The sequence below is a fragment of the Lynx canadensis genome, chromosome F2 (assembly GCF_007474595.2).
Source record: "Lynx canadensis isolate LIC74 chromosome F2, mLynCan4.pri.v2, whole genome shotgun sequence".
Classification (NCBI taxonomy): domain Eukaryota; kingdom Metazoa; phylum Chordata; class Mammalia; order Carnivora; family Felidae; genus Lynx; species Lynx canadensis.
Window position 1 is genome coordinate 16654723 of NC_044320.2, and position 17787 is coordinate 16672509.

Here is a 17787-nt window from a genome sequence, read left to right on the forward strand (position 1 = left end):
ATAGTGAAAGATACTTCACAAACCAGCAGTTTCCTCTTCTTGGTAGAACCCCAATATATAGTACAAAAAGAAAAATGAACCTGTTCTGTATGGCAAGGTATTCACAAGCACAGTATTAAAATCTTGGTTACAGGTTTAATTCATGATACAAACTTAAATGTCCACTGGCTAGTGAGGTGTAAGGCAAATGAAATGAGTGAGGCAAGCCAGTAGTAAGAGTGGGACTATGGTTTGGAGTGTGGCTGAGCATCTAATCTAGAGCATAGCCAGTTGTTTTTAGCCCAAACCTATTATTGAAGTGCAGAAGTTGACTCAGACTTGAAAAATAAATTTGCACTTTCTTAAATGTTATATTCAAATTTTTGTGTTAAATATCTTTTAAATGTTGCCAACTAATTCAGATCTTTTTAAGATACTGCTTTGGCCAAACAAAATATGTCTTAGTGCATGACTACTAGTTTGAGATTCGGTTATTAGCCCAACTTTTTAATTTTCAGAACGAGAGAATTGCATCCCCTCTATGATAAACTGACTGCCAAGGTGGGGGCACTTGTCCTTAGTGACACTGCCTCAATTTGAATCTAAATTTTAATCCTAGTTCATCTTCAGTTTTTCAGAACCCTCTTTTCAAATTGTCTCAAGTATTATCTGTAATTGCTTAATTAATTTTGGATACTCTAAAGCAAATGTTTACATGTCTTCATATATGCCAGTATTGTTTTTTATTATAAATAATATGAAGAGGAATAAGACCTAATAATGTGAGAAGTAGGTTTTTATTTTCTTAACAGCTAACAATATTTACTGTAGTCTGGTGGTCTTTGACTTGATACTATATACAATTTCATTTGTTGCTCTTAGTAAATCAAAATGTTAAGTGCTATGGTAAAAATAGTTGTGTCTGCAATAACTTACAGTAATCATACAGACTTTTTATATGTGACAAATTTCATCAGCAGCCATATTGTATTCATTGTATTGGTAGGATCAAACATATTTAACAATACTACCATTACTTTGCAACCAAATAATTGAGTACTATGTTTTGGAATAGTTCTAAAAGGAATTAGAAATTTTAGCAACAAAAATTATAATTTGGGAAGCACATGCCTTCTCAAGTACATACATGTATTTAACTGAAGGATAGTTGACCTACAGTGTTACTAGTTTAAGGTGTAAAACATAATGATTCAGCAATTCTATATATTAAGCTATGCTCATACAAGGTAAGTGTAGTTGTCATCTGTCACCATACAGCATTATTACAATATTCACTATATTCCCAGTGCTACACTTTTCATTCTCATGACTTACTTTATAACTGTAAGTTTGTACCTCTTAATCTTCACCCATTCTGCCCACACCCCCAATCTCCCTTCCTCTGGCAATTACCAGTTTGTTCTATATTTATGGTTCTGTTTCTGTGGTGTTTATTTGTTTTGTTTTTAGATTCCACATATAACTGAAATAATTTGTTATTTGTCTTTGAATGACTTATTTCATTTAGTGTAACATCCTCTAGGTTGCCTCAGATGACAAGATCTCATTCTTTTTTATGGCTGATATTCCATTGTATACATATATAGCACATCGTCTTTACCCATCTATCAATTATTGATGGACAGTTAGGTTGCTTTCATATCTTGGCTATTGTAAATAATGCTGCAATAAACATAGAAGTACATGTATCTTTTCCAGGTAGCGTTTTTGTTTTGGGGGGGGTAATAAACAGTAGTGGATTATATGGTATTTTTATTTTTAACTTATTGAAGAACCACCATCCTATTTTCTATAGTGCCTGTAACAATTTACATTCCCAGCAACAGTGCATGAGGGTCTTCTTTTCCCCACATCTTTACCAACACTTGTTATTTCTTGTCTTTTGATGTTACCATTCTGACAGATATAAGATGATACCTTATTGTGGTTTTGATTTTCATTTCCCTGATGGCTAGTTGAATATCTTTTCACATGTCTTTCGGCTATCTGTATGTCTTCTTTAGAAAAGTGTTTGCTCTTTCAAAGAATGTGCTCTGCCCATTTTTTAGATTATTTGGTTTTTTGTTTTTTTTTTTTTGGTTTTGAGTTGTGTAAGTTCTTTATATATTTTGGATATTAATGCCTTACTGGATACATCATTTGTAGAGGTCTTCTCCCATTCAGTAGGTTGCCTTTTTGTTTTGTTGATACCTTCCTTTGCTTTGCAAAAGGTTTTTATTTTGATACATTCCCAATAGTTTAACTTTGCTTTTGTTTCCTTTGTCTAAGAAGACACATCTAGAAAACTGTTGCTAATAAGGCCAGTGTCCAAGAGATTATTCCCTATGTTTTCTTTAAGAAGTTTTATGGTTTCTGGTCTCACATGTAGGTCTTTAATCCATTTTGAGTTTGTTTTTGTGAATTGTGTAAGAAAATGGTCCAGTTTGAAAGATTGCCAAAGCAATCCTGAGGAAGAGCAAAGGTGGAGGTATCACAATCCCGGATTTCAGGATATGCTACAAAACTATGGTAATCAGAACAGTATAGCACTGGCACAAAAATAGGTCAATAGAATAGGATAGAGAGCCCATAAATAAACCCACACTTATATATGATCAATTAATCTCTGATAAAAGCAGGCATATGCAGTGGGGATATTGTACACAATAATATAGACAGTCTCTTCAGTAAATGGTGTTGGGAAACTGGGTGGCTTATATATTGATATGAGAAACTTAATGTGCAATTTTTTAACCAAAGACTTAAAATATCTGAGCATAAACATTTTTGTTAAATTAAGCATTTTTAAAAGTTAGCACATTGAACATTATTAAACTGTAATTTTTATCTGTTAGTAATAATATTGAAAGAGAATACAAGGAAGTATGTGAATGCCGTAGAAAATATGATTTTTAGCTTAAGAAAGGATATAAACATAAAATAAATTAAAACCCTAAAATATTTACTTTGAATTGGGAGTATCAATATGAATTCATGATGATTGATTTTTTTTTTTTTTTACTTTTAACTTTATTTATTTTGAGAGTGAGTAAGAGTGGGAGGGGGCAGAGAGAGGGGGAAAGAGAGAATCCCAAGCAGGCTCTGCACTGTCAGCTTGAACTCATGAACCACGAGATCATGTTCTGAGCCAAAGTCAGACGCTTAACTGACTGAGCCGCCCAGGTGCCTCTCAGGATGAATTTTTTTAAGAAAAAATAGTTTCTAGCTCTGGACACTTAAAAATGCCTAGGAGTTACTACAACCCAGTAGCAGTTCACACCCCTGGCACCCAAAATGTGGTACTAGCACTTAGAGGAGAGATGGTGGATAATAGAAATGAGTTTGGAAATAAGCAAGACTAGCCTGGAATATCTTGTAATGCCTGGAAGCAAAGAAGCAATTGAAAACTACTAGGGTCATAACAGAATGACATAGTCAGTTTTGAAAGTTTCAATTGGCCAAGATGGGATAATTCGAGCATCAAAAATAATAATGACTATAGGGGCGCCTGGGTGGCTCAGTCGGTTAAGTGTCTGACTTCGGCTCAGGTCATGATCTCACAGTCTGTGAGTTCGAGCCCCACGTCAGGCTTTGTACTGACCGCTCAGAGCCTGGAGACTGCTTTGGATTCTGTGTCTCCCTCTCTCTCTGCCCCTCCCCTGCTCATGCTCTGTCTTAAAAATAAATAAAAACATCGAAAGAAATTTTTTTAAAAAATAATAATGCTTATAATAGAGTGAAAAGCATCAAATACATAAAAACTGTCAGTTTTTAATGATCTTTTTTTTAAAAAATAAAAATTGGTCACTCCAAAGGGTGCTAAAACAGTGACTCATTACTCTGAAAATTGATAAACAAAATGAATCAGGCATTTCTTTTTCCTGTCCTGTAACTATGATTCATGCCATGATTGAGAGTAATTGATGAAGTAACATTGTTCTTTATAGGGAAATCATAGGTAATAAATACAGAGGAAATTATTGAAATAGAAAATCACCATTTTGCAACCCCTTATGACATAGTAGATCTAGCCATGTGGTTTTCAACTGAGAGTAGATTTTGCCCCCCATGGGACAAATGTCTGGAGACATTTTTGATTGTGACAAATTGGAGGAGGTGAGTGATGTATCACTGGCATCTAGTGGGTGAAAACTACAGATGTTGTTAAACATTCTACAGTGCCAAGGACAGCTCTGTACAACAGATAATTACCTGACCCAAATGCCATTTGTGCCAAGATCGAGAAACCTTGATCTAAGCAGTAATTGTAAGTGGCTACAAAAACAGTAAAGTAACAAGGTTGATGGCGAAGTTTAGGATGAATGTAGTAAGCTGATAACCCCTCATGTAAACCCAATCCCCTGATGTTAAATGAGAAACTGGTATTATGTACCTGCTGAGTATACAATAGGAAGTACGTGGAATACTCCTATCATATATGCTATCCTAAGTAGTTTAACCTGCATCTGTTAAGCTTCTAGATCTAACTGCCAGTTTGTAGGAAATATGAACGATATAGGACAAGTTAATGACCCTATCAGGAAACAAGTTAGCCTAATCCAGAATGTGGGAAGGAAATTTTACAAGGCAAAGACCCAGTTTCTTCCAACAAATAAAAGGCATGAAGGCAAAAAAAAAAGAAGGTTCAATGGGGACTGTTAAGGAATTGAGGGACATTTGACCCCAAGGTGTGTGGATCTTGGCTTAAAAACATCAAATGTAGAAAAGATATTTTGAAACAATTAGGAAAATTAAATATTAGGTGATATTAAGGAATTATTGTCATTTCCATTGGTGTCCTGGTACTGTGGGATTTTTTAAAAGTCCTTATCTTAGAAATAAATACATGAAGTATTTAATATGAAATATTTATGGATTAAATGATCTGTGGAAAGTTTTTGGGGTTTTCTTTAGAATCTGTTGGATGGAGGGGCGCCTGGGTGGCGCAGTCGGTTAAGCGTCCGACTTCAGCCAGGTCACGATCTCGCGGTCCGTGAGTTCGAGCCCCGCGTCAGGCTGATGGCTCAGAGCCTGGAACCTGTTTCCGATTCTGTGTCTCCTTCTCTCTCTGCCCCTCCCCCGTTCATGCTCTGTCTCTCTCTGTCCCAAAAATAAATAAACGTTGAAAAAAAAAATTTAAAATCTGTTGGATGGAGAAAAACACAATTGGGTGAAGTCATAAAAAAGCGACACTGATAACTTTTTTTTAATTCTTATTTATTTTTGAGAGAGAAAAAGTGTGAGCAGGGGAGGGGCAGAGAGAGAGGGAGACGCAGAATCCGAAGCAGGCCCCAGGCTCTGAGCTGTCAGTACAGAGCCTGATGCCGGGCTCAAACCCACAAGCCGTAAGATCATGACCTGAGCCAAACTTGGACGCTTAACCAACTGAGCCACCCAGGCACCCTGAAAGGACATTAATAATTATTAAAAAGGGGTGATGAAGATGTGGAGATTGTTTTACTATTCTCTCTCCATAATTAAAATGTAATTAAAGTTCTTTTTCTTTCAATGCTTTATGTATATTCTATTTTATTTGGGCATTCTTTGTTGATAATGTATATACAATGGACCACTTTTTAGATACAGTTTAGTATTTTTTTTTTGAAGTATCCTTTTTGAGGAACTCTTAAGTTCCTATGTGAAGTTACGCTTTATGAAATGTCTTCCATTAGTGGCATTCTAAAAACCATTTATGTTTTTCATTGATTTTAACCTCTACATGCCATTTAGTATGTTATTTTACAAGGTTTTTAAATCTGTGGGAAGTAATGGCATGCTCTGAGAATATGTGTTCACATGTTTAATGTATTAAGTCTTAGCACAAGAAGGAATAATATATTCAGCATCATATGTTTAATCTCTTGTCGTTTATTTTTACATTTAGTTCCATTGTTTCCACCTTGCTAGCTCTTATGGATGGATTGGACAGCAGAGGAGAAATTGTGGTCATTGGTGCTACCAACAGACTGGATTCTATCGATCCTGCTTTGCGAAGGCCTGGTCGCTTTGACAGAGAATTCCTTTTCAGTCTACCTGACAAAGATGTAGGAATTTAACATTATTCAGAATTTGACAGACTATGTTGCTCTTATCATAGGAAATCTTGGCACAGTGAAAATTTGAAGTTTGAGTTTTGTATGTTCTGAAGCAAAGTCAAATGTGATTAACATCCAAAGAGGTAATGTATGTATTCTTAGGGAGGTTTTATTTTATTTAAAGAAAAGAATATGGATTTTTTTAATTTTTTTTTCTAATTAAAATAATGCCCCCCTAAATGTACTTTTACATTTTTCTCAATTTGAGCATAGCCTTTGAATGTTACCATATGACTTTATTTTGCTTCAGAGCATGTAGCCTAATAATGAACAGTTAATCCTTAGTCAATTTATTAGCCTTGACTTTTGCATGGACACTACCATACAATCCTACCTAGTTGTTTTAAAGCCACTTAATCTCTTGAGAACCAAGGAGGAAAACATGAGTAGTGCTGTCAGTACTCTTAAACAATTCTTAATATAGACCAGAATGAACAATAGTTCCATCATTATTAATTTTTCTCATTCACATTTATGATGCCTAGAACTTAAGCACTAGAAGTACGAATCTTCTTTAACATAAATTCTTTAAATGCTTACAAATGCATCTTTTTCTTTTTACTTTTACTGTTTTTTGTTATAGTAGGTATTGATTTCTTTATGATTTTTAGATAAAACTGTTTTAAATTGAAATTATTCAAATCTGAATAGCGCCTTATTATAAAAAAATTAAAATTGTTCTTATTTACAGGCTCGAAAAGAAATTCTTAAGATTCATACAAGAGATTGGAATCCTAAACCACTGGACATATTTCTAGAAGAACTAGCAGAAAACTGTGTTGGTAAACATTGCTTTAGGCATTAAAAGATAAAATGCATGCATTTCAGAAATTAGGTTGTAGTCTTGGGCAAGGTTATGTTTAAAGCAATACAGATTTTGTTTGTTTCTGGTCTCTTATTTGTGGCATGTTTTCTTTAAAAATCCTGGATATTAAATAGAGATATTTGATGAATTGGCTATTGGGGAATTTGAGAGCAATGTTAGACAATAATAATAATAGCTATCTTTTGCTGTTTACATTTTCTAGTCATTCTGTTAAGCATTTTATATATGTTATTTCGAGAAATTCTCACATCAGTCCTGCAGGTAGCATTATCCCCAATTTACAGATGTAGAAATGGCTGAAAGAGCATAAATGATTCTCCAAAGATCATATGTGCAGTAAATGAAAAACTGGAGTTTGAACTTAGTCTGTCATTTTAAAACTCTTGTTCTTGACCGCTGTGCTCCATTTAGTGTTTGTACATTTCACTTGCAAAAGTTGATTGATTTGTTGATGGTTATTAACCGTTACAAGTTTACTGAGTGGATGAGAGATTTTATCCTTACTCTGAATATTTTACTATATTTCTATGTTGAGTTTTAATTTTCTTTTAACCACAGTCATGCTCATAGGGTGATGATTTACTTTAAAACATTTTTTTGGTTGCCTTGGATAGGATACTGTGGTGCAGATATTAAGTCAATATGCTCTGAGGCTGCTTTATGTGCTCTGCGTCGACGCTACCCACAAATTTATACCACTAGTGAGAAACTACAGTTGGATCTCTCTTCAATTAACATCTCAGCTAAGGATTTTGAGGTAGCCATGCAAAAGATGATACCAGCTGCCCAAAGAGCTGTGACATCACCTGGGCAGGCATTATCCACTGTTGTGAAACCACTCCTACAAAGTACTGTTCACCAGATCTTAGAAGCCCTGCAGAGAGTATTTCCACATGCAGAAATCAGAACAAATAAAGCTTTAGACTCAGGTATGATATTTGATCGGCCATTTAATAATCAGGAAAACTAAATGTTTTATACATCCCAGAAATGTTTTGTGGTTGGTTTTTTTGTGTGGCTTTTTTTTTTGTTTTTTTTGTTTTTTTTGTTTTTTTTTTTTGGAAAACAGCCTCTTGAAAGGAATTTAGTCCTGCCTTGCCTGGATGTTTGAAGGAAACTTACTTCAAAGATTGCCCTTAATTCTGTTTGAATTTGAAGTGCATTTATATTTGTTATTCATATCTACACAAATGTTTTTGATTCTTAAATTTTGTTGTACATTTCATGGACATTGATTTGCTAACTAATGCATTACATAAACGTTTGCTTTTTGCAATCCAGAAAAGTTACTAATGTACAATTTTTTTGTTTTGTAGATATTTCTTGTCCTCTGCTAGAAAGTGACTTGGCATACAGTGATGATGATGTTCCATCCGTATATGAAAATGGGCTTTCTCAAAAATCCTTTAATAAGGCAAAAGAAAATTTTAATTTTCTTCATTTGAATAGGTATATTTCCCTTGCAAATGAATATATATAATTTCTTGTGTGTAAATTCCTAAAAACTAGAAGATGGTGGTTGAAAATATAAGAATGCTAACTGATCTTTTTTTAAGTTAAAATATCAAAAATTTTTTGGTATTACAGTTGTCACCATAATAGAAATTACACTGTATAAAGTAGTACTAAAATCTGTGGAGGTTGATATTTTCCAAAGACCACTTGAACTATACTGTTATAGATTGGCCAGCCATATAGTCAAAAATTTTGCCTTAAGAAAGTTAAAAATTGGTAATTTAGGAGGAAAATTTTAACTTTTGCTTTTTCTAAAATACAGCTAATTTCTTTCAGAAATGCATGTTATCAACCTATGTCTTTTCGACCAAGAATATTGATAGTGGGAGAGCCAGGATTTGGGCAAGGTTCTCATTTGGCACCAGCTGTCATCCACGCTTTGGAAAAATTTGCAGTATATACCTTAGACATTCCTGTTCTTTTTGGAGTCAGCGCTACATCTCCTGAAGAAACGTGTGCCCAGGTAATTCATTATTGCCCAGACAAGTAAGCTGTAAGAGAAGCAGTCTTCCAGAGACACAGTCTAGAATTGCTTATCCGTTTTGAACTTTTTTTTTCTCTTTCTGATTTCTACCTTCAGGTTTATGAAATAGAACTATATGTAATTGCTTAGTCATTAAAGAGTATGGGTTTAAATCACATTTCTACCATTTAATATCTGTGTGACCTAGGAAAGTTATTAGATCTCTGCCTTGTTTCCCCCATTTGCAAAATGGAGATAATAATAGTATTTACCTTGTATGGCTGCTGTGAGGATTAAGTGGGTAGAGTATTTAAAACAGTGACTGCTGCATGGTAGGCACTCAGATATTCTGCTGCTTCTGTTTTTGCTATCTTTATATTAAAATTTTTCAAATTTAAGTTTTCTATTTTTGCATTTAACAGAAGTCTTCTAGATGTATTAAGCTGTTTTCTTCCTAATTGCTTAAAGCAATTATGTTTTCCTAAAAATAAGACTTTTAATACTCTATTTCTCTTCATATCGCATAAATCTTTTGCCTCTTACTAGAACTTTACAAGACTTTTACAAAACATTTAAAAATAAGACCGAAACGGGAAAGCATTTTAAAATCTTGAGGGTTTTATATAATAATTCTGGGAAGTTAAACATTGTTCCAGACCAATAAAAAGCGAGTATTACTAACATACTAACTCTTTAACTGAATATAATTTTTTTCCCTCTCTACTAGATGATTCGTGAAGCTAAGAGAACAGCACCAAGTATAGTATATGTTCCTCATATCCACTTGTGGTGGGAAATAGTTGGACCAACACTGAAAGCCACATTTATTACATTGTTACAGAATATTCCTTCATTTGCTCCAGTTTTACTACTTGCAACTTCTGACAAACCCCATTCTGCTCTGCCAGAAGAGGTAATTTGTAGAGGAGAAAGTCACTGTACATATGATATATGGGCTTGTTGGGAAGGATGGTGGGTGTATTTATATGTGTGTATAGTAAGGCTGCATTATAAATCTTTTTTTCTTCCAAAAATGGGGTTATATGATGCATGCTATTCTGCAACTTGCCATATATACGTGTATGTGTGTGTGTATACACACACACTTTTTTTTTTTTTTTAATACACAGTCTCATTCCTTTTAAAAGCAGCATGGCTTTTTCCGTTGTCTTGATGTACCCAAATTTATCCAGATTCTTGTTCATAGGTATTTTGGTTGTTTTTTAGTTTTTGTTTCTATTGGACTGTTAGAGTGAGCGTCCTTGGGCTTTTTTTTTTTTTTTTTTTAATGTTTATTTTGAGAGAGAGAGTATAAGCAGGGGAGGGTTGGAGAAAGAGAATCCCAAGCAGGGACAAGTCTTGATCTCATGAACCATGAGATCATGACCTGAGCCAAAGTCAAGAGTCAGACACTTAAATGACTAAGCCACCCAGGTGCCCCTGAGCTTATTTTGTATGAGCATTACTATGTGGATTTTTCTAGCATCCATTCCTAAAAGTGGAATAACTGTAGCTTAGTTGAAGAGTATGCACATTTAGAATTTTTGTTTGTACCAAATTACTGTATTTTCAAGTTAGTGCCTGTTTAGACAACTACCATGGACAAAAGTTCATGCTTTTTCTGCCTGAAATACTCTTCTAGATATTTGCCTGGCGTGATCCTTTATTTTTCTCAGGTCTCTGCCCAGGTGTCACCTCAGAGTGGCCTTCCTTGATCAGTTTCTCAATTATAGTGATCAGCTCCTCTGCCCATCACTCTCTTTTCCCTTACTGTATTTTGTTTTTATCACTGCTTGCCATTAAATATTTATGTTTGCCTCTCTGTCTCCTAGTGAAATGTAAAATACATGAAGAGACTTTTTTTTCCACCTTTCAATTCTCAGAGTACATAATAAGTATATTGTAGGTTTCTCTGTGGTTTGTTTTGTTTTTAATGACTGAATTTAATGAGTTTTCCATATCTTTGACAAAATTGGTTTGCATATTTTAGAACGTGAGTAGGAAGATAAATTCAAATATTTTATTAAAGAGATATTTATTGAGTGCTTATTCTGTGTCAGGCATAGTTCTGGGTAATGGAGTATAGCATTGAAAAATACAAAAATTTCTTTATCTTCCTAGGGCTCACACACACCTTAGTTGAGAAAGTAAAAATAAATAGATAAAATGTATAATATTAACCTATTGCTATGGAGAAAAATTTAGCTAAGCAATGCCAAGAGAGTGTGGTAGGGTCACAGTGTTAAATAAATAGTCTTAAGTAAGGCCTAAGAAGATGACTTTTGAGCAAAGACCTGAAAAAGGTAAAATAGTAACCCATTTGGGGTATCTGAGGGACAAAGGTTCTTGGCAGAAGAAAAGCAAGTGCAAAGACCCTGAGGCAAAAGTGTGTTTGATGTGTTAGAAAAATAGCTTAAGAAGACCAGGGTGGCTAGAGCCAAGTGAGTGGAGAGCAGAGTAGAAGGAAATGAGATTGAGTTATCTGAGGACAAGAATGATGTCCCTGATGGCCCTGTTTTAATAGTTAATTGTGAGGTATTCAGCTGGAATTTGAGCAAGCTGGGAAACATATTAAGTGTATGTTATAGACTCTTAATGGCTTCTAGTTTAGTTAATTTAGTTCTGGACTCTTCCTTTATACTTGATCTTTTATGTGGATATTCCACTTTTGGTGAAACACTTTCTTTACTATTCAGTTTGTTAGCTCTGATTCCTAAAAAATCAACTTATTTTGAGAGGCTTCCATTTCTTTATCTGTTTTCTGAGTGCTATCTAGAACCTGTCAAGTCTGTTTTCATCATGACAACTCTTTGTGTATTCGAATGCTCTATTATGTTTATTTGCATCTCCCCACTCTGACTCAAACTTCTTCACACTAAACATTTCTTCTGTGATAACAGTATATTCCTTAGGGTTGTTAATACAGTAGAAGTTTATTTCTCACTCGCTTAACTATACTATGCAGGTGACTACATTCAGGTCTTAGCCTCCTCCCATGTAGTCATTCCAGACATTCAGGCTGAGAGAACTTTCTCAGTTTCATCACGTGACTTTGCAGCCTGCTTTTACTCCACCCCACTGAAAGGAGTGGCCCATTTATGTGCCTGATTCGAGAGATATGTATCATTTTCTCTCCCATTCCATTGGCTGAACCTCACATGGCTGTACCTAACAGCAAGGGAGACTAGGAAGTATGACAGAGCAGTGTGCCTAAGAAGAAGAGGACATGGGCCTGATAATAGGCTCTGCCACACATCACATATTTTTAGTTTCTTCAGAATTCTGACACTCTCCTGAATGTCTTTATATTCCTTTGAAAAGCTGTACCCAGAATGAAGTACTCTAGCAGTGTTCTGCTTAACAAAGTAAAGAAGAATTACTATTTAGTAGCCACATTATACCATTGGCTTATTGTACTCACTGTCAGTTAAAACATTGTTAATCATTTTGAAATTTGAAAGATAATTTTATACTCTTGATAACAAGACAAAATAGCTGAGCATTCTTAATATGGATGTAGGGAGGTTGAAAATCTGCAGTCCGTTTAATCTGAGATAACTTTGTCAAGAATGTGGGAATTCTGCACTTAAAGATCTTTCTTTGAAGAATAGCTTCTCTGTTTTTTGGGGGTAATATTTCTTAAGCATATAATTGTAAACTGAGTAAAGCATCCCAGTATCACACTGCATGGTAGGGTGGAGTGGGCACAGGACCATGGATTGCTTATTTTAAAAAATGAATAATGTAATTTATATGGCTATAAATAAGCAAGTCCACTTTGAGCCTTATATAGTTTTTAGTGGTTCATTGATACTGTCTGTATAGCATTGGGCTATATAATAAATGAGAACACTGTGTACCATTTTTAGCTACATTGGAGCTTGTCCATCTCAGAATTGTAGTCAGAGTACCTATATCCATGAGCACTAGTGAACCCTTAACAATTTAGCAGCATGGGAAAAATGAGAAAGAATGTTCTGAATAGATTAGCAACTTTCACGAACCCATGAAAGAACAGTGGGGATTAGATTGATGAGGGTTACCACAGTTCAAAGCATGTGCATGAGAGGACTGCTTTCCAAGATGGGAATGGTTTCTAGCGCTGAGGCAATGCTGGAAAGGAATTGAAAGAGCCCTTGGACAACTTTGAGTTAATTGGTTTTCTTCACTTCTGGCCATAGCAGACAGAAGTCAGCAAAGCTGTTCATCCTCAGCTAGAGCAGTGAGGTTGGGCCCAAAGACTACTGTGTCAGAACAGTGACTATCTGTGGCTGATCAGGAGGAATGGGAAAACCCTGTGCTCAGAAAGCAAATTACAGGTAAATTTTATTTCTAGTATAGGCTAGCTTCTTCATATAATCACTGGGAGTAGAAGCTAGAATAGCTTGACAGCTATGGACAGTCAAGAATTCAAAGGCAGGCAAAGAGGAGCTTATAAATAAGCATTTGAGAAGGACAGCTCAATGAATAATCATATCCATGTAACCAACAGACTGTTGTAGAAAAGAACCAAATGGAGATGTTATAAATGAAGTAACTCCCCGCACCCCCAAGTAAAAACTCTGTGAGGCTTTTGAAAAAGAGCAGACACAGATAAAGAGTGAATTAGCAAGATGGGAGATTGTGACACCGGGAATTCTTACCCTATCTGATACAAAAGGACAGAGATTTGAAAAATCAGGAAAAAAAGTTAGAATACAGGAGATCAATTCAGGTCTAACACCTGTTTAATGGGCTTTATGATAGGGAAGGGAAAGTAAATGTAGAAGAGAAAATGTAAGTACAGAGGAAAATTTTTAAATCTTCTGAGAGAAAAAATACTACTAGAAAGGACTAAAAATCAAATTGCTTCTACCTTCTCATTGGTAACACTAGCTACTAAGGAGACAACTGAGCTATAGTTTCAAAGTTTTGAAAGAAAATAATTTTAAACCTTAATTTCCTTCCCAACAAAGTTAGCATTTGAATGAGAGAGCAAAACAAAGATATTTTTGAATATGCAGTGCCTAAGAAACTATGACCAATGACTCAAACCCTTGATTGAAAGAATTATTAAAGGATTATTTCTCTTGGATTTTTATTTTGTGGAAGTGGCATATAAGAAGCGGTGAACAAAGAAAACAGTAAAACTTATTGTCACAAAATTGTGATAGAAAAAATTTTTTAAGGAATGTGAAACTAAATCTAAGTTGGTCTTAGTCTGAACTTGATAATGGCAAGAAGGATATAGCAATGGAGAATAAGGAAATAAAAGCACATTCAGATTTTTGTCTGATATCTAGATATTGATTAACCTTACAGTTTTCTAGAAAAAAGAAACTTAGGTATTTCTGTTAACAGTTATAACAAAAAATAGAAATACAGCATATAACTTACAAGCCATGAGAGAGGGGGAAAGGGTACAAATTCCAACAAAATAGGTGGATTCTAAAATTCAATAGAGAAGGAATAAGTGCTTGAATTTCCAAGAAAATGTTGAAAAACCAATGAGGAGCTTCTAAGACCATCAAATATTAAAGCATACCACAAAATTAAAAATTAAAACTGTGGAATTCGGGCCAGCATGGGCAAATTAATGTAATATAGTCCACTGGTAGACTCTTGTTTGCATAATAATTTAGTAAATGAATTAACAAAAATAGAGACCTTTCATAAATGACGTTGGGACAACAGGAGGAAAGTTTCATATAACATACTAGGAACATTTTCATAAATATGGGAGCGTGGAAGACCCTGCGAATCAGGTCATGCAAAAGCTATGAATGTAAACTTCTAGATGTCAAAGATACACAAAACAAAGTGCATAAGCATCGCACAAGGAATAAATATTATTCTCTAATAATACTGGAAAGGGTTGAGAGATTGGCTAGAAACATCCTTTGGGGATCTCTTTTGCCCTTTTTTTTGGCAGTAAAATATGCAGTGTACTTTGTCACTGAACTGTACACTAGTGCCTTTTAAGTGTGCAGTTCAGTGACAAAGTACATTGCATTAAGTACATTCCATTTCCAGAATGTTTTCATCATCCCAAACAGAAACTCTATACCCAGTAACCAGTTACTCCCCATATCCTCCTTTCCCAAACCCCCCCAGTAACTTCTGTTATAATAACTTTCTGTCTCTATGAATTTACCTATTCTACATATCTGTGTAAGTGGAATAATATGGTATTTGTCCTTTTGTGACTGGCTTATTTCACTTAGCATGTTTTCAGATTTTATCCATGTTGTAGTGTGCATTAAAATTTCACTCCCTTTTGGGGCACCTGTGTGGCTCAGCCAGTTAAGTGTCCGACTTTGGCCCGAGTCATGATCTCTTGGTTTGTGGGTTCAAGCCTTGCGTCGGGCTCTCTCCTGACAGCTTAGAGCCTGGAGCCTGCTTCAGATTCTGTGTCTTTCTCTCTCTCTGCCCCTCTCCTGCTCATACTCTGTCTCTCAAAAATAAATAAACGTTAAAAGAGATTTTTTAAATTCCACTCCTTTTTAAGGCTGAGTAATATGCCATTGTATTTATGTATCACATTTTTATCCATTCATCTGATGATGAACATTTGGATTTGTCTCTACTTTTTGCCTACTATGAATAATCCCGCTATGATTATTGGTATACAAGGATCAGGTTGCGTGGTGGTTTTTTTACCCCCAATTCTTCTGTACTGGATTATGTGGTAACTCCGTGTTTTCCACAATGGCTGCACCATTTTAACATTCATACCAGCACAGAGGTTCTAATTTCTCCACATCCTCACTAGCACTTGTTAATTTCTAGCCTTTATTATTTTTTTTTATTATTATTTGTAAGTACTCTCTACACCCAACATGGGGCTCGAACTCACAACCCCAAGATCAAGAGTTGCATACTCCACTGACTGAGCCAGCCAGGTCCCACTAGCCTTTTTTTTTTCAATTTTTTTAAAAATTCATTTCTTTTGAGAGCGAGAAAGAGCGCACATGCGCAGAGGAAGAGGGGGAGAGAGAATCCCAAACAGGTTCCGTGCTGTTAGCACAGAACCCGACATGGGACTCAAATTCACAAACTGAGATCATGACCTGAGCCAAAATCAAGAGTCCACATGACACTGAACTGACTGAGCCACCCAGATACCCTATGCAAAGTTATAGCCTTTATTTTTACTGAACAACCACTCCTTCTCCTATCTCACTTTGGGTTGTGAAAGTGAATTAATTGATCTCAACAAAACGCTGGAAATAAAACATTGCCATGTCAGTTACCATGTGAACTTCAGAGTCTTGAGTTTTAAAGAAGATCCCATATTTTTTAGTTGCTAATCTGTGCATACACGATTTATATGTAACTCCAGCATATGTAAAAGATCTGTTTTAAAAACATCTCTTTATTGCATAGTTCAGGTTATTAAAAATATGTGTATAATAACCTACTGTTGCATTGATTAATACATACACAGTATTGTGTATTCACATATATAATGCATGTATTTTCTCTTTTAAGGTGCAAGAATTATTTATCCGTGATTATGGAGAAATTTTTAATGTCCAGTTACCTGGTAAAGAAGAACGGACAAAATTTTTTGAAGATTTAATTCTAAAGCAAGCTGCTAAGCCTCCTGTATCAAAAAAGAAAGCAGGTTAGTTTCTCTGTCAAAGTTTAATATATAATAATTCCGAGACAGTGGGAATAAAATATTAATAGCATCGTCATCTTCTAACACAAACTCAAAACCCCAGTCATTAGGTTGATACCTCTACTGCTTATAAATCTCTGTGCTTCCCATTAAAGTAGACTGAAGATCTTAAAGCATACAAGGCCTTTCTTTCCTAGTATACTCCCAGTCCATGTAGAATTGCAGCTGGAATTCATAGTAAAGCCCCAGCCCATTTTCGGCACTTTCGTTCTCCCCTCCTTCCCCCACCTCCTTCTTTGCAAAGCACTCTAACTTTATACCACATGCAACATATTCCTGCCTTTTCTAATTCCATTCATTCTTTTGCTCCCTTTCAGTAATGCTTCTATCCCCATTTGCCTATCTCTGCCTAAGGACCAATTTGTCCTACTACTGTAACTCATTTTTCACTCCTTAACATATCTAGGCAAAATTAATTTTCTATCATTATGACCCACTGTACTTTTTTCATACTAATATCACATTACAAAGATGTGATAATTATCTGTTACTTACTCCTTTAGTAGATTGCCAGTTTATTAGGGCAGCACTCTCATACTCCTTTTTTAATCCTGAGTACTTGTACATATCTGTTTAAACAAAGTTAAACTTGTTACATTTGAAACATAACACAATTTTTTATTACTTTAAAAATTAACTAGTAAAAAGCTTTTTTTTAGTAGAATATTCTTGTTCTGAAAATAATGCATTTTCAAAGTTTTAATAGCCTCATAAGTGATCTTAAAATGGAAAAGAGGTAATGACTTAGGAATTCGCATTCCAGATTACAAGTTACCAATTATTGTAGGAAGAGATGTAGGGATAGAGATTATGGTAACACTTTAGTGTTTCAAATCCTCTATTCCTGGGGTCTATAAGGAGGATAACCCCTGAAAGCCTGGCTATTGTGTGCACCAAATTATTTGTCGCCCTTGATATGATGAGAGAGTAGTAACTAAAATCTTCCATTCATGTGAAGTTTTGCAGGCCTTGGAGGTTCTCCCTGTGGCACCACCACCTGAGCCAAGACCTCTAACAGCAGAAGAAGTGAAACGACTAGAAGAACAAGAAGAAGATACATTTAGAGAACTGAGGATTTTCTTGAGAAATGTTACACATAGGCTTGCTATTGACAAGCGATTCAGAGTATTTACTAAACCTGTTGACCCTGATGAGGTATTGATTTAATCTTTGGATCAAATGTGTTCTAAATTATAATATTATTAGAGAATATTTGAATAGTTTATGTGGTTCCCTGTCTACACTC

At 35.1% G+C, this 17787-nt stretch overlaps 1 protein-coding gene across 2 annotated transcripts in view; it reads left to right on the plus strand.

Annotated features, from left to right (window-relative positions):
- The window catches only part of ATAD2 (ATPase family AAA domain containing 2), a 68493-nt gene that overhangs the window by 40056 nt on the left and 10650 nt on the right, over window positions 1–17787 (plus strand). For both annotated transcript variants that reach the window (XM_030304007.2, XM_030304008.1), the window contains exons 14-21: window positions 5864–6023; window positions 6766–6856; window positions 7515–7829; window positions 8217–8349; window positions 8692–8878; window positions 9606–9791; window positions 16349–16484; window positions 17500–17696. In XM_030304007.2, coding sequence (XP_030159867.1) covers window positions 5864–6023; window positions 6766–6856; window positions 7515–7829; window positions 8217–8349; window positions 8692–8878; window positions 9606–9791; window positions 16349–16484; window positions 17500–17696 — 1405 coding nt within the window. The remainder of the gene's footprint in view (window positions 1–5863; window positions 6024–6765; window positions 6857–7514; window positions 7830–8216; window positions 8350–8691; window positions 8879–9605; window positions 9792–16348; window positions 16485–17499; window positions 17697–17787) is intronic.